We start from the raw sequence: 23400 nt of genomic DNA on the forward strand, positions 1-23400 counted from the left end.
AAATGGGCATACATTAATCTAAAAATACTTTATTGCTAAAAATGCTGATTATCTGACACTTCAGCAAATAGTAATATTTTTGCTGGTGGAGGGCTTTGCGTTGATGTTGACAGCTGTTGACTGATCATGTTGGAGTTGCTGAAGGTTGGAATGGCTATGACAACTTCTTAAAACAAGACAACAATTAAGTCTGCTGTGTCCACTGGTATCTTCTTTTCCTGAGATATTTCTCTGCTGCATGCAATGCTATCTGATAGTATTTTATCCACAGCAGAACTTATTTCAAATGAAGTCAGTCCTCTCAAATCAAGCCACTACTTTACCAACTGAATTCGTGTAATATTCCATAACCTTTGTTTTCATTTCAATAATGTTCACAGCATCATGACCAGAAGTAAATTCCATCTTAAGAAACTACTTTCATCCATAAGAAGCAACTCCTCCATTTAAGTTTAACCATGAGATTGCAGCAATTCAGTCACACCTTCAGGTTCCACTACTAATTTTAATTCTCTTGCTATTGCAGTTACTTCATCCACTGACATCTTAAACCCCTCAAGTCAACTACGAGGGTTGAAATCAACTTCTTCCAAACTCCTGTTAATGTTGATATTCTGACCTCCTCCCAAGAATCACAAATGTTCTTAACGGCATCTAGAATGGTGAATCCTTTCCAGGAGGTTTTCAATGTACTTTGCCCAGATCCATCACATGAGGTACTATCCATAACAGCTATAGCCATATGAAATATATTTCTTAAATAATAAAACTTGAAAATCAGATTTACTCCTTGATCCACAGGCTGCATAGAACAGTAATATATTGAAAGGAATCTTTTTTTTTTTTTCCTGAGCAGTAGATATCAACAGTGGGCTTAAATTATTCAGTAAACCATGCCATAAAAAGATACACTGTTGGCCGGGCGCGGTGGCTCAAGCCTGTAATCCCAGCACTTTGGGAGGCCGAGGCGGGTGGATCACGAGGTCAACAGATCAAGACCATCTTGGTCAACATGGTGAAACCCTGTCTCTACTAAAATTACAAAAAATTAGCTGGACACGGTGGTGCGTGCCTGTAATCCCAGCTGCTCAGGAGGCTGAGGCAGGAGAATTGCCTGAACCCAGGAGGCGGCGATTGCGGTGAGCCAAGATCGCGCCATTGCACTCCAGCCTGGGTAACAAGAGCGAAACTCCATCTCAAAAAAAAAAAAAGATACACTGTTACACAGGCTTTGTTATTTCCTTTATAAAGCACAAGCAAAGTAGATTTAGCATTATTCTTAAGGCCCTACAATTTTAAAAATGGTAAATGGACACTGGTTTCAACTTCAAGTCACTAGTTGCATTAGCCCTGAACAAAAGAGCCTGCTTTTTGAAGCTTTGAAGCCAGGCACCAACCTTGCTTAAATTACAGAGGTCCTAGATGACATACTTTCCCAACACACAGCTGTTTCGCCTTTTATTGAGAATCTATTGTTTAGTGTAGCAACTTTCTTCAATGATCTTATAGACAGATGTTTTAAAAAATTTGCAGTAACTACTTCATCAGCACTTGCTCCTTCACCTTGTACTTTTATGTTATGGAAATGGCTTCTTTCCTTAAGCCTGATGAGCCAACTTCTGCTAGTTCCAGCTTTTCTTCTGTAGCTTTTTCCTCTCTCGGCCTTCACAGAACTAAAGTTGGGGCCTTGGTCTGGATTAGCCTTTGGCTTAAAAGAATATTGTGGCTAGTTTTTATTTCCTATACACATCACTTATACTTTCTCTATATCTACAATGAGATCTTTAACTTTCTAACCATTTGTGTGCTCATTGGAATAGCATGTTTAATTTCTTTCAAGAACTTTTCCTTTACATTCACAACCTGGCTATTCCAACATGCATTCCTCACTCATCTTAATCTTTTCTAACTTTTGAATTAAAGTGAGAGACCTAAGACTATTCCTCTGGCTTGAACACTAAAATGGCCACTTAATGTTTATTAACTGGATTAATTTCAATTGGCAGACCCAAAGAGAGGAAAAAGGAGAACGGCCAGTTGGTGGAGCAATCAGACACGTGCAACATTCATTAAGTTCGCCATCTTATATAGGTGCAGTTCATGGCACCCCAAAGAATTACAATGGGAACATCAAGATCACAGATCACCAGAACAAATATAATAATAATGACAAAGCTTGAAATATTGTGAGAAGTACCAAAATATGAAAGAGACAAGATGTGAGCATATGTTCTTAGAAAAATGGTGCTGACAAACCTGCTTTACTCAGGGTAGTCACAAACCTACAGTTTGTAAAAATTACAGTATTTACAAAATGCAATAAAGTGAGGCACAATGAAACAGGGTACGCCTGTATTAGCATTTTTCACAAATAAAGCCTAGGCAATGTCTAGTAACACATTTAACTTTAAGGTTCTTGTGAAGAAAAGTTCCACAGATCTTGTGACATGGTTTTCTACTTGTTATGCACTTTGGTATTAAAATATTTAGAGATACTCTGACTCTGTAAGTGAAATACAGGCCTTTCTATACAAGGCCAAATAGTCAATCTAGGCCCAGCTGTTGCAAAATTATGAGGCAGACAATTAAAGAAGACAATTCTGTTCAGTAATAAATTTACAGGAAGCGCATAAATGACAAGGAATGGTTGAATTTTTTCTAAGTGAAATCATGCTCCAAAGCGTTAAAGAAACCAATGACTAACACTGGTTTCTTGAGTGTGCAGGACAGCAACTAAGAAACAATTTGTCCAAACACTGAAATTCCCTCTACTGAAGAGATAGAAGAACTGGCTGGAATCAGTTGGAACCAAGATGGCCAACTGGAGTCAGCACAGAATAAACTTGCTAACATCACAGCCTATCTACCACATTCGTACTAACTACCCTACAGTTTACACACATGTGACCCATGAGAAGCAATGAGATAACTGTGCATGCCCAATGACATTCCAGACCTCCCCATTCCTTCCACCAAACACCTACTAATCTCAGAATTCACCCCTACTGAACCGCTAATAAAAACACTGCCTTGAAACCAGCATGAGGAGACAGATTGGAGCTTGACCCCTGTCTTTTTGGAAGTTGACTTTCAATATAAAGCTTTTCTTTTCTTCAAATCTCACTGTCATATTAGTGGCTTCTAGCACACTGAGCAGCAAGCCTCCTCTGGTCAGTATCACAAGCAGAAAACTGTATACATTTAGAAACAGTTTACTTCTGTTCAGATAACCTGAGAAACCTGAAAGTTAAAAATACTTACCTGTATACCTAAAAGAGAGGCATCAATTATACAAAGATTACTACTGTGACATAAAAATAAAATATATTATGCGATTTTTTTTAACGAAAATATCTTAGAGAATTTGGCGTTCCTTGAAAACCTACTGAGTTATCCAGCAGAGTCAACAAAGAGAATTCGTTTGTCTTGAGGCTACTTTACAGCTTTATGAGTCAGAGCTCTCATATTTTATTGCCATTAGAACAAGCAGTAGAAATGAATGCCAAAAATGTTGTCTATATTGTCATATTAACTACAATTTCATTTTCCTATTCAAGCTAAAAAGTAACCTGCTTTTCTAGCAAAACTAAGAATTGCTTGCAATTTAAATTTAGTTCAATGTTCTTCAAGGTCATTGATTTCATTTCTTACCAATCTATCAGATGCTACATTTCCTTTACAAGTCATCCTAAACTTCAAGGTCAAACATTTCAACACATGCCTGATTTCATTCTTGATCCTTGCTTATCTATACCACTAATGACCAACCTGATATCAATCTAACCAACACTTGCTCTGATACTGCTACCAGGATCCCAAGAAACATTCTGGTAAGGAATATAAGCATACTAATTCCACAAGATTATGAATTCATGAATCTTCTATTTACTTGGTAGGCTAAGCAATCATGTTTTCTAACTGTCCCTAATTCAATACTCTTCTACTACCAAGCTTTATCACTAATTTCTAGAATCCAGTCCCATTTCATAATCAAGACTCTCACTAGATAAAATATTTCATATTGAAAAGCAGAATCTGTTAATTGTGGACCTAATAACTACCTTTCTAAAAAGTCCACACTGACACATTCCACCTCTTTAAAAATCATTACATATCAATAATCTCCTCTCGTATCTTCAATTTGCTATCTTAGTAGTTCCTTTCTCTCAATCCACACTTATTTACCGTCCTTCTAAATTACCATACACTGCCTTTCCTTTCCATTACGCCCAAACACACTGAATACTCACAATTGCTTCTATACAACTTCCTATACACTTAAAATAATTTTGAATTTCAAACTTACAAAAGTTTCAAGAATAGTACAAATATCTCCCATATCTCCATCACTACCTTTCTTCCCTCTCATTCCATATAACATACACACATAACTCTATTACCATTAACCTTTTCTCTGAACCATTTAAAAGCAAGGCTGCTGACTTACCTCCAAATATCCCAGTATGTATTTTTCTAAAACAAGGATATTTCCCTATGTAAGTTGGGAAATCAATCCTGATAACACTACCAATAACATCCAAATCTACAGGCCACATTCAAATTTTGTCAACTATTTTGTCAACAACATTCTGTTTTCCTTTTTCGCCCACAAACCCATATACATTATATCTAATTGACATGTGTCATCAGGTTCCTTCAATTTGGAATACTTTCTCAGGTTTTCTCTTTCATGTCCTCAGCAGGTTATAAAGAATACAGACCTTACAATCTGCAGGATGACCCAGAATCTAGGTCTGTAAATGTTTCTTCATGACCAGATCCAGGTCATATTATCTTTTGCAGTAATCCCACAGACAAGAAGCTGTGTTTTTCTCAGTGCACCACTTCAGAAAGCATACAATGTCAACTCATCGCAGAGCTAGTGAAGCTAACATGGTCACATTATAATTTCCTAGGTTTTCCCCTGTAAATTTGCATTGTTTGCTCTTTAATTGATTAGTATATCTTGTCGGGACATACTGCAAGACCTACAAACTAAGATCTTCTACTGGTTTCTAACTGTTAATTAAAAAAAAAAAATCAGCCACATGAATACTTTGAAGAAGGGAATCCCAGGCAAAGTTCTAGTACAATGACTTTAAGCCATAAATCAGCTTCGCAAGTCTGAAGTACAAGAGATCAGTGTAACAGAAACACTATAGAAGAGAACTTATCTCCAACTAGCACCAAATGACAGGATCAAATTCACACAAAACAATATTAAACTTAAATGTAAATGGGGTAAATGCCCCTATCAAAAGACAAAGACTGGCAAATTGGATAAAAAGTCAAGACCCATCAGTGTGCTGTATTCAGAAAACACATCTCACGTGCAAGGACACACATAGGCTAAAAATAAAGGGATGGAGGAAGATTTATCAAGCAAATGGAAAGCAAAAAAAAAGCAGAAGTTGCAATCCTAGTCTCTGATAAAATGGACTTTAAACCAACAAAGATCAAAAGAGACAAAGAAGGGCATTGCAAAATGGTAAAAGGATCAATGCATCAAGAAGAGCTAACGATCTTAAATACATATACAATACAGGAGCACCCAGGTACATAAAGCAAGTTCTTAATGATCTACAAAGAGACTTAGACACCCACACAATAATAGTGGGAGACCTTAACACTCCAGTGTCACTATTAGACAAATCGACGAGCCAGAAAATTAACAAGGATATCCAGGACTTGAACTCAGATCTGGACCAAGTAGACCAAATAGACAGCTACAGAAATCTCCACCACAAAATCATAGAATATATATTCTTCTCAGCACCACATTGCACCTACTGTAAAACTGACTAAATAATTGGAAGTAAATCACTCATTAGCAAATGCAAAAGAACGGAAAATCTTAACAGTCTCTCAGACCACAAGGCAATCAAATTAGAACTCATAATTAAGAAACTAACTCAGAACCCCACAGCTTCATGGAAACTGAACAACTGGCTCCAGAATGTCAACTGGAAATGAAGGCAGAAATAAAGATGTTCTTGGAAACCAATGAGAAGGAAGACACAACGTACCAGAATCTCTGGGACACATTTAAAGCAGTGTCTAAAGGGAAATTTATAGCAATAAATACCCACCAGAGAAGCGAGGAAAGATCTAAAATCGACACTCTATCGTCAAAATTGAAAGAGCCAGAGGAACAAAATCGAAAACATTCAAAAGCTAGAAGACAAGAAACTAAGATCAGAGCAGAACTGAAGGAGACAGAGACAAAAAAAAAAAAAAAATCAGTAAATCCAGGAGATGGTTTTTTGAAAAGATCAACAAAATGGACGGACCACTAGCCAGATTAATAAAAAAGGGAGAAGAATCAAATAGATGCAATAAAAAATGATAAAGGGGATATCACCACTGATTCCACAGAAATACAAACTACAATCAGAGATGACTACAAACAACTCTATGAACATAAACCAGTAAATCTGGAAGAAAGGGATAAATTCCTGGACACTTGCACTCTCCCAAGCCTAAACCAAGAAGAAATTGAAAACATTAATAGACCAATAACTAGGGCTGAAGTTGAGGAAGCAATTAATAGCCTAACAACCAAAAAAAGTCCAGATCCAAATGGGTTCACAGCTGATTCCACCAGACGTACAAAAAGGAGCTGGTACCATTCCTTCTGAAACTATTCCAAACAATATAAAAAAAGAGAGAATCCTTCCCAAATCATTTTATGAGACCAACATCATCCTGGTATCAAAACCCGAAGAGACTCAACAAAAAAAGAAAACTTCAGGTCAATATCCATGACGAACATAGATGCAAAAATCTTCAATAAAATACTGGCAAACCGATTACAACAGCACATCAAAAAGCTTATTCATCACGATCAAGTCGGCTTTATTCCGGGGATGCAAGGCTGGTTCAACATACGCGAGTTTATAAACGTAATCCACCACATAAATAGAACCAAAGACAAAAACCACATTATTATCTTGATAGACGCAGATAAGGCCTTCAACAAAATTCAACAATCCTTTATGCTAAAAACTCTCAATAAACCACGTCTCGAAGGAACACATCTCAAAAGCTACTTATGACAAATCTACAGCCAATTTCATACTGAATGGGGAAAAATTGGAAGCATTCCCTCTGAAATCTGGCACTAGACAAGGATGCCCTCTCTCAACACTCCTATTCAATATAGTATTAGAAGCTCTAGCCAGAGCAATCAGGCAAGAAAAAGAAATAAAGGGTATTCAATTAGGAAAGGAGGAATTCAAATTGTCTCTATTTGCAGATGACATGATTTAGTATCTAGAAGACCCTATCATCTCAACCCAGTATCTCCTTAAACTGATAAGCAAATTCAGCAGAGCCTCAGGATACAAAATCAATGTGCAGAAATCACAAGCATTTCTATACACCAATAACAGACTAACAGAGAGCCAAATCATGAGCATACTCCCATTCACAATTGCTAGGAATACAACTAACAAAGGATATAAAGGACCTCTTCAAGGAGAACTACAAACCACTGCTCAACGAAATAAGAGGACACAAACTGATGGAGAAACATTCCATGCTCATGGTTAGGAAGAAACAATAATGTGAAAATGGCCATACTGTCCAATGTAATTTATAGTTTCAACACTATCCCCACCAAGCTACCTATGACCCTCTTCACAGAACTGGAAAAAAACACCTCTCATATGGAACCAAAAAAGAATCCGCATAGCCAAGACAATCCTAAGCAAAAAGAACAAAGCCAGAGGCATCACACTTCTTGATTTCAAACTACACTACAAGGCTACACAGTAATCAAAACAGCATGGTACTGGTACCAAAACAGAGATAGACCAAGAAAACAGAACAGAGGCCCTGAAGGCAACACCACACATCTACAACCATCTGATCTTTGACAAACCTGACAAAAACAAGCAATGGGCAAAGGAGTCCCTGTTTAATAAATGGTATTGGGAAAACAGGCTAGTATTGGGCAGAAAGCAGAAACTGGACCCCTTCCTGACACCTTATATTAAAATTAACTCCAGATGCATTAAAGACTGAAACGTAAGACCTAACACAATAACAACCCTAGAAGAAAATCTAGACAAAACCATTCAGGACACAGGCTTAGGCAAAGACTTCATGACCAAAACACCAAAAGCAATGGCAACAAAAGCCAAAATAAACAAATGGGACCTAATTAAACTCCAGAGCCTCTGTATAGCCAAAGAAACAATCATTAGAATGAACCAGCAACCAACAGAATGGGAAAAAAATTTTGCAATCTATCCATCTGACAAAAAGGGCTAATATCCAGAATCTACAAAGAACTAAAACAGATTTACAAGAAAAAAAACAAGCAAACCCATCCAAAAGTGGGCGAAGGAGATGAACACTTTTCAAAAGAAGACACATATGAGGCCAAACAAACATATGAAAAAATGCTCATCATCACTGATTATTAGAGAAATGCTAATCAAAACCACATTGAGATACCACCGCACGCCAGATAGAATGGCGATCATTAAAATATCTGGAGACCACAGATGCTGGAAAGGATGTGGAGAAACAGGAACACTTTTTACACTGTTGGTGGGAGTGTAAATTAGTTCAACCTTTGTGGAAGACAGTGTGGTGCTTCCTCAAGAACCTAGAAATAGCAATACCATTTGACCCAGCAATCCCACTACTGGGTATATAGCCAAAGAATTATAAATCGTTCTATTATAAAGACACATGCAAACATATGTTCATTGCAGCACTGTTTACAACAGCAATGACCTGGAACCAACCCAAATGCCCATGGACGATAGACTGGACAAGGTAAATGTGGCACATATACACCATGGAACACCATGCAGCCGTAAAAAATTATGAGTTTGTGTCCTTTGTAGGAACATGGATGAATCTGGAAACCACAATTCTCAGCAAACTGACACATGAACAGAAAATCAAACACCGCATGTTCTCACTCACAGATGGGTGATGAACAATGAGAACACATGGACACAGGGAGGGGAGCATCAGACACTGGGGTCTGTTGGGGGGGTGGCCAAGGGATGGACAGTGACAGGTTGGGGAAGTCAGGGAGGATAACATGGGGAGAAATGCCAGATGTAGGTGATGGGGTGGATGGAGGCAGCAAACCACCTTGCCATGTGTGTACCTATGTAACAATCCTGCATGATCTGCACATGTACCCCAGAACCTAAAGTACAATAAAAAATAAAAATTAAAAAAGAAAGAGGAATTTATCTTACAGATATTTATATGTATCTCCCCTAACAGATAAGTTTTCTGCAAGAATGGACATTAGTCATTTTTATATCTCAAATTGTTTGATTCATTCATCATTCATGGTATGCATCAGATACTCTGCAAGGCACTACAGATGTAAAAAGTAACAGTAACAAAGACAAAGCTCACAACTTAACAGGAAAACAGACATCTGTCACTGCAATGTAATAGGAAAATACAATGTAATAGAAGCACAACTTTAAGTGGAGTACTCAGAAGACAGATCTTTTAACTGTCATGTTTTTGAAAGTTTAGTTTATATTAAGTGTATTCAGTTTTTCAATTCCTATGCCCTCTTCAGTGCACTGCAATCTCATTCCTATTACTAATGCTAAAATAGAACATTTTTTGGTCTTTGTTGGAGCCACTGTAACAAAATATCTTAGACTGATTAATTTGTAAACAACAGAAATTTATTACTCACAGTTCTGTAGACTCAGAAGGCCAAGGTCAAAGTGCCAGCAGATGTGGTGTCTGTTAAAAGCTCTCTTTGTGTTTCACAGATAGTGCCTTCTAGCTGTGTCTTCACACAGTTCCCTTGAGCCTCTTTTATAAGGGCACTAATCCCATCCACAAGAGTTCCATTCTTCAGACCTAATTTCCTAAAGCCCTCTCCTCTTAATACTACCACATTGGGGATTAGGTTTCAACATATGAATTTTGAGGGGACAGAAACATTCAGACCGTAGCAGTCATCAATGACCTTGACAAACCCAAAGGATGTTTTTCAGTTCTAATCTTACTTTAGGTGTCTGCCTTTCATGAAATTCTCATCTCTTGGCTTCTAAGACACCACACTTTTTTTTTCTTTTTCTCTCTAGCCTCTCAGGCAGTTTCTCAGTCTCAATTATTGACTCTTCTTCCAGCTGCTTTAAAAGCTGAAGTTTCAGCCTTCTTCTGTTAGATACATATGAGATAATGTATTCCATGTTCCATGCTGAATGACTCCTAAACTAAATCTTCTAACCTAAATATCTGAGTTCCCACTGCCTACCGGGCATTTCTATTTGGCTTCCACATAGATATCTCAAAATCAACATGTTTTACCTTCACAAACTTCTCCCCTTAAATTTCTACCACAGTAAATGACAGGGCTTTCTAAATCACAGAAGCTAAAAACATGCCATCCTAAAAAAAAAAAAGTCATCCCATACTCTTGCATCTCACTCACTCCCCACATACAAATTAGTCTCTCAAGTCCTACAAATCCTATTTTTAATCTGTTAATTCCATACCACCTAGACTGTTTAATCCCTGATTTCTTTTATAGATCACTGTCAGAAACTTTTGGCCAATTTCTCTGTATACAGTTAGTTTCAATCCATCTTCTACAATAATGGCAAAGGGTTCAATGAAAAGAGAAATTCTACTCACTCTGCTAACCAAATCAACCAGTAGCTATACACTGCCTTCAGAAAAGAAACTATTTACCAAGTCACAAAAGTATCTTGATTTTGTACCACACCAATATTTCTAGTTCTTTACGATGAGCCATATGTATTCTATGCCATATCCAAAAATATGCAATTGCATGTTACAGTCTCTCAAAGTCTGTAAATGCCTTTCCCTAAGTCTGCAATATCCAATTCAACTCCTAAATTACCAAGGTGTTACTTCTCTAGTAAATTTCCTTTACCATCTCCTACCACAAAGTTGAATTACGTACCTCTATCCTATGATATCTCAGTATCTTGTACACCTTCTGTCAAGGTTTTACCACATTACATCAATATTGTCTGTTTATCATCTGTGAACTCTCCAACAAGTACTACTTTCAATTCTCTATCCCAACTGCTTAGAACAGTAGTTGGCTCATAAAACTGAAGTTCATTATAGGAATGCATAAACTCATTTTCTTTATTATACCATATTAATCAAAATCAGAGAGACATTTTGTTTCTGAAAAGAGAGGAAAACTCTGCTTTTTATATGGTGTTCAATGTACTTTTGAGTGCCTTAGTTGTAAAAATTCATTAACTCTGCTTTTCTTTGGTAAATGTTGTTTAAGGCAATGATTTTAAAACCAAATAAAAAACATTAAAGGCCGGGCGTGGTAGCTCATGCCTATAATCCCAGCACTTTGGGAGGCCGAGGTGAGTGGATCATGAGGTCAAGAGATCGAGACCATCCTGGTCAACAAGGTGAAACCCCGTCTCTATTAAAAATACAAAAATTAGCTGCCCATGGTGGTGCGCGCCTGTAGTCCTAGCTACTCAGGAGGCTGAGGCAGGAGAGTTGCTTGAACCCAGGAGGCGGAGGTTGTGGTGAGCCGAGATCGTGCCATTGCACTCCAGTCTGGGTAACAATAGCGAAACTCCATCTCAAAAACAAAAACAAAAACAAAAAAAACATTAAAAGGTTAAGAGAGAATTAGGGAGCAAAATCTGACTTGGCAATTATGCTATCTTCCTTCTTGGGTTTTTCTCATTAGAATAATTGGGAAAGCACCCATTGTTAAAATACTATAGTACAAAATAATGATTCATTTTCCTAATACAGAATTTCAATTATCGATTATAATGATTTCCTTTTCAATTCTTGTATACCATTTACAAATAAGATTTTATTTCTATTAAAAAAAAAGATAAAATTTACTTAAATCTGTAAGTAGCAGCAGGGAAAACTTAATGACTGCTTCCTCTATATTTTATTTAGTACTAATTATATGCATTATTTCATGTAATCCCACAAAAATCCTATGCGGTTGGTGCTGTTATTATCTACTCCTCTCTCTCTCTCTCTCTCTCTCTCTCTCTCTCTCTCTCTCTCTCTCTCTCCCCCTCAGATGAGAAAACTAGAGATTATAGAGGTGAGGTAATCTGCCAGAGTTTCACTAGTTGAAATGGTAAAGCTGTAACTAAAAGCCCTCTGATGTCAAAGCTGATGCTTTTAACCACAGTACTCTATGCCTCCTGCTATGCCTGCTCGGAAAGGACCCAAGAGAATTAATCCCTGGGAAAAAGCTTTCTCATATATATACACACACACACACACACACACACACACACACACACACATATCTTAGAAATAAATCTGCAAGGTCTTAAAATACCCACTACATAAAAAGGAAATACTGCTTGGTCCATTAACAAACTGTTATCTCCAAAAATAATAACAGTGTGTTCTCTCACAAGAGTCTTTCACTGGTTAATCATGATCTACTATCTTAAAGGCTGATTCTATTTTCAAGACTGATTTCCAAAGGATTAGTGTCTAGTGTGTGCCTAGTGAAATGCAAAAACACACTCAGCACCCACTTTATTAAACAGTAATATGAATAGTGAACATATGTGTACCCTACCACCACCTGAAGTGAAAAAAATAAAAATACAAGTAATTTTTTAAAAAACGGTGCTCTCATATATTAGCATTTCTTATTATAAGGCAACATTCTGAAATCTGTAACTGCAAATCAGCAGTAAAAAATTACAAATGAGACTGAATTTGCCACAATTAACAACTTCTATCATATTCTTAAAACATAAGCATCTTCAGACTTTTGGTAAGATCATATAAAGTAGTACAGTGCTACTTTTCTTCCCTCAACTAATGTGCTTTCAACTAAAGAAAATAATCAAAAAACTGCTTCCTCTTCACATATTATTCCTGTTCTCTAAATCAAATTCCCTTAAAAGAAAGAATCAAGCATCTAAAAAAAAACGATAGCAATTCTTTTCTGAACAGGTCTGGATAAATATTTTAGGTTTTGCAGGCTATATGGTCTCAGTCAAAACTATTCAACTGTGTTGTTGTAGTGCACAGGCAACCATAGACAACATATAAACAACTGAATATGTCTGTGTTTCAATAAAATCGCATTTATAAGAACAAGCAACAAACTGGATTTGACACACAGGCAGTAGCATGCTGAACCGTGGTTCAAAAAGCTCTTCCAAGTCTGTACCTACCATTGTACCAGACTCATGAGATAGCAAAAAGCACACTATTTCACTGCATTCTCCCTAAAAAAATTCCAAGAGATTATATGTATAATTAATATCAAAACTTGTAAAATGCTTCATAAAATATGATAAACAAATGATTCTGATCCCTATCATTTTTAAAGAACTAATTCCTACAAGGTTCTTTACAATGGCATAACTTTATACCTACCAAAATGTAAAAGAAACACAATGTAATGCTCCTTTTCCATTATTCTTTCCAACATTAGAAAAACCAAATTTACTCTAGGTTTTGAGAGGTAATTTTGAATATAACCATATTAAACTTGAATGGCTACAATAATTTTCAATTACTATTTAAGAGCAAATTACTACTGTAAGTATATCAAGCACTTCAGCAAATACAGAGATGCCTATTTTCCACTCTAAAAATAATACTTGATACAAGAGAAGGTAAAGGGGAAAAATACTGATATTAGTAGTATCTGCAAATGCCTGAGGTGGATTAGAGCCAAGGGAAGAGAAAAGTATAAAAATACATTCCCACATCCTGCTATTTAGCTGTTTTATAGATGACTGGGTGTATGGGTAGAGGAGAAGTAGTAAGTATAAATAGGTCTCAGTTTACAAGCAAAATTACTAAAAAGAGGAATCTATAATTGTCATAACTACGTAAAATTCACAGCTGCTCTCTTCAAAGACAGATAGGAAAATTTCCATTTAACTTCCACTTCCCATTTTCTTATTTCAAAACAAACTAAAAACCTTGCAAATGAATGCACACCTTCAGCCCGCAGGGTAGTGTTTAATAATAAATATCATTATAATGGTGTTGTATTACACTTAATAAATGTAGCTGTTAGGGTACCTGAAAATAAAATATTTCCAAAAGGAATTTTCTCACTTAAAGTTCAAAAGCTTTTCTTTTCTCTATTCAACAGATTACAAGAAACAATAACAAATAAACCCAAAGAGGCTCTTTAAACACAACATCAGATATTCTGAAGAACAAGTTGTTAAGAATAACTAGTAAGAGTATAAATATGCTCAGAATTTTTGTCTTTTTTCAAATCATTATTTCAAGGGAAATTTCTCATAGATAAGTGGTTTTCTACAGATAATATAAAATATTTAATAATCTCATACAATTATTAAAAAAGGCACATTTAATAATCTCTCAACATACTTGGGAAGTGTCCTTGGTTTAAAGTTAAAATTGTTGTATGACATTTTGCAAAATGTCAAACTGTGTATTTAATATATGTTGAGAACTATACTTATTCATGATGTTCAACCATATTATAATTTTGACTGTGCCGCAACATGTTGTTTAGAAACTTCCTGAATTTGGATAAAATCCAAATTTAACTGAACTCTTTTGTTATAGTAAGTGAAACCACCTGAATTTCCAGTTTCCTATTAAAAGAAAAAACCAAGGTTTTATTTCAAGTTAACCTATCAGCAATATTACTCAATTCCACATATGAATATAAATGTTTAAAAATTACTTACAGTAAATATCCGTCTGCCAGTTCGATCAAAAGTTACACAGTATACAGATGACAGGTGTCCAAGAATTCGTTTATGCATTTTCATGTGCTGATACACGGCAGTTGGAACCAGTCGCTCAAGTCTGTATTTCCCATTCAGCTTCCTTGAAAACAAAGTATCCGCTACCAAGAAAAAGAGGGAAAATAAATGTAATTCAGAAATTAATTTTCTTAAATGATTGCATTTTGAGAATTCACATATTCCAATTTATCATGTTGGCAAAAATAAAGATGCTTTCTGATACATACGGCTTCTAGGCAAAAATACTGAATAAAAACGTTGTTTCACCTGAAATAAGTCAGGCACTATCATTCTCACTTTGTAAGTAGGCAAATGTAGTTAAATGACCTGTCCAAAATCACAAAGGAAGACATGAAGCTAGGATTAAAATTCATAGATTTCTGTACTCTTTAGCTAGTGCTCTTTAAAATCCTAACGCATTTTAAATGACATTTCCTTAAAAACTGTCTATGAAATAGTTTTTCTTAAAAAGGCACTTAAACCTGAAACCTGGTGTGCTCTTCATCAATGAGTAATACTTGAATACTCTAAATCTGACATGTAGAATAATAGTTAAAAATATCTTTTAATAAGAGAAGACAAAGGAATACGTCATTTGCATTACTAAAAAATAATAATTAAGCTGGGAATTTTTCAAAACACCTGTATAATGATTCCTTCTCTGGAATCCATTAGCTCTCCCTTTCAACTTACTCATTCTAACCATGATTCAAGATTTGACTGAAGTTTATCTTCTGTCCAAAAGCTTGATACATTGACTCCAGCCCAAAATGTTCTCTTTCATCTAAATTACTACTGTACTTATTTTCTATACTAATAACTTATGGACAGAGAAGGTGCTCAATAAATATATGTTGACTGATCTGCAGGTACTTTATCAACCTATAGATGATCTTCTAATACAGGCTTTTTTTTCCCCCTAACAGTGACTGCCATCTACAATAGGTAATTAGCACTAGAGTTTCTCACTTGAATTTGGCTCTGAAGAAAATTAAATATACGTACAAAATACTACTTAACCCAGGCACAGAGCCCAGTATTTATGCCCTGAAGTTGAAAAAACACAAATATCTTGGGTGTATTATAAAGAATCTCAGTATTGCTTTATTATTCACATCCAATAAATGTTTGGCTCACACTGAATTTGACGGCCACTCTGTAAACCCCCAACCCCCCAAAAAATTCTTTGGGCCTGGTGAGGAGATATGTAGCCTTTGTATGTTCCTAAACAATAATATGTCAAAGAATTACACTACTCTTATATGTTCTTTTATTACAGCAATATTTTATATTCTAATACAGTATTTTTCTTGCTGTTAGCATGTAAGTTCTATGCAACAACCTATCCCAACACTTGGGAATGTTTAAGACAAGGTTTGACAGTCGTGAAATCAGCATTTTTAGGCTTAAGTTGGTTGTATAACAATTTAACAGAGACTCAATCAGTTTCCATTACAGCTTAGCCCCTGAAACATTTTCTTCATGCCCGGGAATGGCCTGGTAAAAGATATCCTACAGTGCTTTAGCTCTAACCGTATTTAATGCAAGAATGACACAAAAACCACAGACATGAACTGTCCTGCCAAATGAAAACTAAAATCATCTTATCCAAGGATCACTCACATCTCAGACTCACCTGTCTGTTTTAAGAAAATAAGTGACGACATGTCACATAAACAGTGACCCTATTACCAAGATGTATTTTAATTCCCTCTAATCAAAATTTCCAAAATGTCAAATTTTAGGAAACGATTTAACATTGTTCAGCTGTGAAAATATGATTGTTGGAAATGATATATCAAGACTCATTTCTCAATGATGATTAAGCATTAATATATAGGTCAGAATTTTTAAGATAAATTTGTTATAAAGACCGTCTACAAATCAGAGATGATAAAGTATTTTACAAGCAAAAACTACTTCTGAGAAAATGTTACTGCTTCTTAAACGCAGGTTTTACTGAACCTTAGACCTAAAATGGGATTAAATTTATTTCATTTCGAAAGTCAGTTGAAAAAAAAAAAAAAGAATAACCTTTTCAAAGATACTTTACAGTCATATTTTCAAGCAAAATTTTCCAGAATCATATTAGGTGAAACATATTTATAATTAAAACTATATTCCAAGCTACCCTTTGTAATGTTTAGCTACCAATTAACTATTGGCTATCTATACTATGACTATATTCTACTGGAGAAGGTACTTCTAAAGAGTCCTGGCTCTCAAACAATTTACAAACTTGTGTAACAGCGGTAAAAGATATGACATACAGAAAGAACATATGCAGACTTCCAGGTAATAAGGTGGTGGTTCAAACTTTCTAACTATAGAATTTAAAGATGAAAATATAAGTATAGTTCAGTAGTTGTACAAATGAAGAAGTTGAATTTGAGGAAGGCTTGACCATATCAAATAGGTAGATAATTTGTATAAAGATAAGAGAGAAGGATGAACTAGGACTCACATTCAATGAACTCACATTCTCTTTTATAATATCATTTGCAAAATGTCTCTCTCTCCTACCAGATCTTAAGTACCTTAAGGACAAAAATTCTCTTATATTTCTCAAACCTGAGTATAGAGCCTTTTAAATTAAAAAAGTATATAAATGAATCTTAATATATACGAGATGGCTCAATTTAATTTACAGTTTCATGGCAGAATGGCAAATGGCAATTATTCACTTTCTCAAGAAATTAACATTGAATTTTTGAGTAAAAAGGAAATGTCTTTTGGATTACAGGAATTCCTTAAATTTTATTAACTAGAACATCAATTTTTTAAATGAGCATGGTTAAACAAGTAACAGCACACAAAGGAACAAATTCTTTATATGGCATTATAATTTAACCTTAAATCAAGAAGCATATGATTTTTGTTTAAAAGTGCATTTATTTTCATAAGTATAGAAACAGAAAATATTCTTAAAGCTTACCAAAGCAAATCTCTTATTTTTTCACTAGGCAAATTATTTTTTATCCTCTAGCATCAGTCCAAATGCAACCTCTTCTAGGAAGATTTCAAAAGCATCCCAACTGGTTGCACTACATCATCACTCCTCCATTCAAAACTGCAATGCTCTTCATTTCATTCAGAACAAACACCAACTTCTGATACATCAGCCTAAGATGTCCCTGCATAAACTTGTCTCCCATTATCTCTGACCCTACCTGCTACTTCTCACCTTGACCAGCTCCAACCACTCCAATCTCCTATTCTTCCAACACACCAGGCATGATCCAAATTTAGGGTCTTTGCACTGGCTGTTCCCTCTCATGAAGTCTTTCTCCACATATGGCTAATTCCCTTAACCCTTTGAAGCCTTTTCTTAGATGTCTGTCACCTTCTGAATGAAGCCTAACCTAATCAGCCCACTGAAAATTGCAACCCAGCCCCTGCCATCACCCATAGCTAGTGATCCCCTTTTATTCAGCTTTATATTTGTTCTTCATCTATCACTTATTACCAGACATACTTAATCATTTATTACATTCATTGCTATTTCCTACCTTTTCCCACTACAACATAACAAATTTTGCATGGGCAGGATTTTATTTTGTTCTTTGATTAGCCTAAGAGCTGACAATCAAGGCTGGCAATTAGTAGATGACTGACACAGGTGGGTGAATTAACAAATACATTACATAATAAAAATAATTAGGTTTGATGGGGTGCAGTGGCTCACATATGTAATCCCAGCACTTTGGGAGACAGAGCCAGGCAAATAACGTCAGGAGTTCAAGACCAGCCTGTACAACACTGTGAAACCCCATCTCTACTAAAAATAGAAAAATGAGCGAGCATGGTGGTGGGCTCCTGTAATCCCAGCTACTTTGGGAGGCTGACATAGGAGAACAGCTTGAACCTGGGAGGCTGACATAGGAGAATAGCTTGAACCTGGGAGGCGGAGGTTGCAGTGAGCTGAGATCGTGCCACTGCACTCTAGCCTGGGCAACAGAGCCAGACTCTGTCTCAAACAACAATAATAACAAACTAGGTTTAAGAATTTTTAAAAATGGAAGATTTCTTTATCTCACAGATTAAAAGATTCAAAATACCTCTAAATAGTGCTTCTATTTAACTGTCCTGCTAAATGAATTTAATTGGGGGATAAGGGAGAATGTACTCACTTAGTTATCTGAATAGAGACCATAAATGAAATTAAAAGTCCAGAAATCATGGGTATCCATTTGAATAAAGTCTGAAGTAAAAAAGGAGCAAAATACTGAAAAGTGTCATTTGCAGCAAATCATTCACAATAGTCTTTGAAATAAAGCACATGTGTTCAAGTCTACCAAACTATTTACTAGAGATAAACAAAAGGCCCACAACTTCTTAAACATTAGATTTAACTATGTGCATATTCAGCCCTTGGTTTCTCATCTATTACTTCTTTAGGTGCTAGGATAATACATCAAATTCCCCCATGAGTCACTTCTTAGCTCACACCTAGTTATTTTTCAAGAATTGATTTACTTATCCAATCGTAGTACTAAGACGTACTCAATTTAGAAAAGAACATAAATGAAAGAAGAAAAAACCCATAATTTTATTGACTATAGCAATCACTTTTAAACTTCTGCAAAGGTTTACCTCATAAACAGCATTTTAACAGCTATGTTGCATTCCTTAATGAAATAAGAGGTTTTAAGTCTGACAGACCTGTGTCCAAATTTAACACTATGGAGACTTTAAGCAAGTTACAATTTCTAAACTTCAACTTCTCCAGTTACATTATTAAATAAACATTTCCATTTACCACAATATACCTGGCTTTCATATTATGCTGTTGTTTGACATCTCACAATTTCACAAATTTTACATAGTCAATTCTATTAATATTTTCTACTGCTTTAATATGAAGTCCTCCTACTGAGCCAACAGTACAGTACATTTACTTACATTTTCTTTTATTTTTTGTAGTTCAGATTTGTCATTTAACTCTTTAATCCATCTACAATTATGATACTCAGTATAAAGCCTCTAAAGATTATTTTTTCTCCCTCAAGTTCCAGGGAGATCATTTGTTCCACCCTTTCCATTTACTAAATAATTCTTTTCCATTAAATTCTGATTACATTATCATACATATGGTATACACACACTCACACACACATTTTTTCTTCTGTGCTGAGCCAGTGGCATGACTCACAGTCTATTTATATGCCCATACCAAAATTTTACTCTTACAATGATGTTTTAATATTTATTTGGATATTCCTCTCATGAGTCCACTTAAAAATGTTATATCTCGATTACTTGTCACTTCTGAAAATAAAGAGAAAGTTAAAAATTTTTTGTTGGAAATGTAAATTTAGCTTTACTTCCAAACTGACATGTTTCTATTTAGAACATGGTGCTTTCTTCCCGTTGTTTGGCTCATGTTTTCAATGCAGATGATCTTCAAAAAAGATAAACACAATAAAGTTACCTCATTTTTCTCTCACTACATCATTTGAACCAAGATCATAAAGAAAAACAAAAAGGTAGCTGCCATAAAAGAATATCTGCAATAAGCTTGGAAACTACATTTTTGAGGGCACTAGAAAAATACACGATTAAAAAAAAAATCCCTGCAAATATGTACTATAGCAGAAATACCATAAACTCCCTACAAAATGTTTAGGCTTTTTTCTCTTTTTGCAAATATCTTCATAAAATGAACAACCACACATTATAAATCTGCAATAAATTATCCAAGATCAAAATTAACCATGGTTTAAAAAGATGACTTGGAAAAAAATGAAAATGGCTATGAATTATCAAAATGCAGAAGTTACTGTTTTTTGTTATTATTGTTTTCTAACTGTTAATAGCAATATAACATGCTATATGATACCTACTCCAAAGTAGGAAAGCTGTTCACTCTTAAGAATCAGAACTAGAGGACCATAAAAACAGCGCTTACAACTTCTGCCAACTCATGAAAGCAGAGCCCAGCTGGCAGCCTAAGGAAATGCAAAGAAAAGCATGTAGCTATAGATTCTAAAATCTGAAGAACCAATTTGTGTGACAAGAGAAGAACTAAGTGATGAAGCACAAGAATATGTAACTCAGAAGGTATCTCAGTAAAATTGGGGCGTTTTCTGATGCAGAACAGAGGGTACTGAGACAAAAAATAACATCAGTATTTTACAAGAAGTTTGTTTTCATTAATTTTACTTAATTCATTTTTCACCGTCTTTTGACTAGTTCTACTTCTTTTTTTATTTTTATTTTTTTTGAGACAGAGTCTCACTCTGTCACCCAGGCTGGAGTACAGTGGCACAGTATCAGGCAACGTCCACCTCCTGGGTTCAGGTGATTCTCATGCCTCAGCCTCCTGAGTAGCTGGGATTACAGGTGTGCACCACCAAGCCTAATTTTTTTTTTTGTAATTTTAGTAGAGATGGGGTTTTGCCACATTGGTCAGGCTGATATTGAAACGCCCAGCCTCAAGTTATCTGCCTGCCTTCACTTCCTAAAGTGCTGGGAATACAGTGGTGAGCCACTGTGGCCAGTCTTGACTAGTTTTATTCTGGGATTCTAATTAAAGATAACCCTTGGAAGGAAAACTCCCAGGTTTTCTGTAAATAAAATGCAAAAGTAATTATAATTTCTAATTAATAATCTCAGAAATGATTCCTAAATTAAAAATAAAAGGTAGTAAATTCTAAATAATCAGTACCTAGGATAAATTTTAATCTCCACAATCCATAATAAAGGCTTTGGCTTTCTACATATAAGACTAATAACTAACACTGTAAAACAAGAGTTTGGAACTCTCTGACACTAAACTTGAGTGAACTATAAAAATGTTGATTAAAAACTTAAGAGTACATGAAAACAAATTCCAAACTGATTTACCCCTCATACATGCCATCTCCAATTTTAAACAATAGATATTTCAAGAAAATAATCCTATATTCATTACTATACATCAGAGCGCAGTATCTATAAAGATGACCTTCCAAGTTCATTAGTTCATTACAAGTCCAAATAGTTGTCCATATATGGTGTTGGTGATTTCAGAATTTCTATCGGATAAATGTATTGTGTGGCATAAAGTATTTAATAAGGCATAAAATTACTTGAAATGTTATTCATTTTAGAGATTCACAAAAGTGCTTTAATGAAAAGGAAATATGAGTGAGGGTCACAAAAAAACTTTAATTATAATTTTCTAACAGAAGTTATGCTAAAGCCAGGCATCAAATTCTTAGAGAAAATGGCTATAAAGGAAGAGGAAAGTAACCACAGTTTGGAGGTTTTACTAGGACTTCAACAATCTGATGATAGAAAAAGTCTCATCTGCTGCAATTAATAATGTGGGTATAAGTGTCACAATACAATACACAATGAGGAGGAAAAAAAGGCCACAGAACACTTTTATGATGTGTAGCAAGTTTAGAGAGTAACAGCTAATATTTACTGAGTGTTTTACTACATGCCAGGCACTATTCAAAATACTTTACATATATTCTCATTTAATCCTCACCAGTACTCTGAAGTGGGTACTTCCATTATCCCCAATAAGCAGATATTCCTCACCAATAAAGAAGCCAAAGGATAAAATGTTATTTTACTAGAAGTGAAGCTCAGGTTTAAACTCACACAGTCTGCTGCCAAAGACCATACCCTTAAATATTAAATGCTGCCTATGTAGATTAATATTAGAAAAGAAAGACTGAAAGAAAACCCGCCAAAGTATGTATAGCAGATAAGGAGTGAGACTGATTAATTTTTGAGCTGTTCTGTTTTCTAAACTTTCTCCATTGAGCATATGTTCATTTTAATTTTTTTAATTAAATAAAGCATAACTCAATCTACCTCAAGGAATTCAAAAAAGCAGTATGAAAAATCTAAAATGTCTAAACAGATTAGATTTAAATTCAAAGACTAACAAAAACAAACTCAGAGATAAAGATGCAAGGAATTCAAATTTATTTAATCAGAAAAAAAGAAACACTAATGCCTAATATATTACAGTATATGAATGTTTATTATGCTACAGAGAATGACAATTGAGTATATGAAAATAAACTGAAAAATGATATGCTACAAAGAAAGAATTCTCATTAGTTTTCATTTGAAAGCTGTAAGATAATACTACAAACCAGGCCATTAATTTTGTTTATAAGTTTAGTTTGTGTAATCTTTCTCACTGAATTTTAAAACTAAAAGAGAAATATGTCAAAGATAGTTTAGGTTCAATTCTATTGAGGAGGGAATCGGAGGAGGCGGAATGTTTAATTCACTATAGAACCACAATGTAAAGACCTGTTAATAATACAGGTATAAGGAAGAAATGACAATGAAATACTCATAATTCAAGGGCCAGAGATAATCTGGAAAATAATTCAACACAGGTTGGTTTATTTCTACAGTACCATCTGGTCTCTACATCATATTGTACCATCAAGCAGCAACCAACCAACATAGAAACAGGACAAATAAATCTCCATAATAGTAACTATAATGAACCATAGTCCCAACTTCAGTTAAAGTATGAAGAACTGGGTTGCAACACAATAAGATAATCCTGTAATCAGCTTTTTGTCTACAAAAATAGGAGGGCAGGTAATTGGGACTAAAAGAGTAAGGGGAACTCGTCACCAGAGCAACACAGCACACATGAGAGCTTCTGTCTCTGTTTTACTACAACTAAAATAATTAGTATGCACAG

General features: G+C 35.2%; 1 protein-coding gene across 7 annotated transcripts in view; it reads right to left on the bottom strand.

Annotated features, from left to right (window-relative positions):
• Nucleotides 1-23400, bottom strand: part of PHIP (PHIP subunit of CUL4-Ring ligase complex) — a 153192-nt gene that overhangs the window by 101740 nt on the left and 28052 nt on the right. For all 7 annotated transcript variants that reach the window (XM_008994689.5, XM_002746749.6, XM_078369596.1 and 4 more), the window contains one exon: nt 14676-14836. In XM_008994689.5, coding sequence (XP_008992937.1) covers nt 14676-14836 — 161 coding nt within the window. The remainder of the gene's footprint in view (nt 1-14675; nt 14837-23400) is intronic.

The sequence above is a fragment of the Callithrix jacchus genome, chromosome 4, assembly GCF_049354715.1.
Source record: "Callithrix jacchus isolate 240 chromosome 4, calJac240_pri, whole genome shotgun sequence".
NCBI classification, from domain to species: Eukaryota; Metazoa; Chordata; class Mammalia; order Primates; family Cebidae; genus Callithrix; species Callithrix jacchus.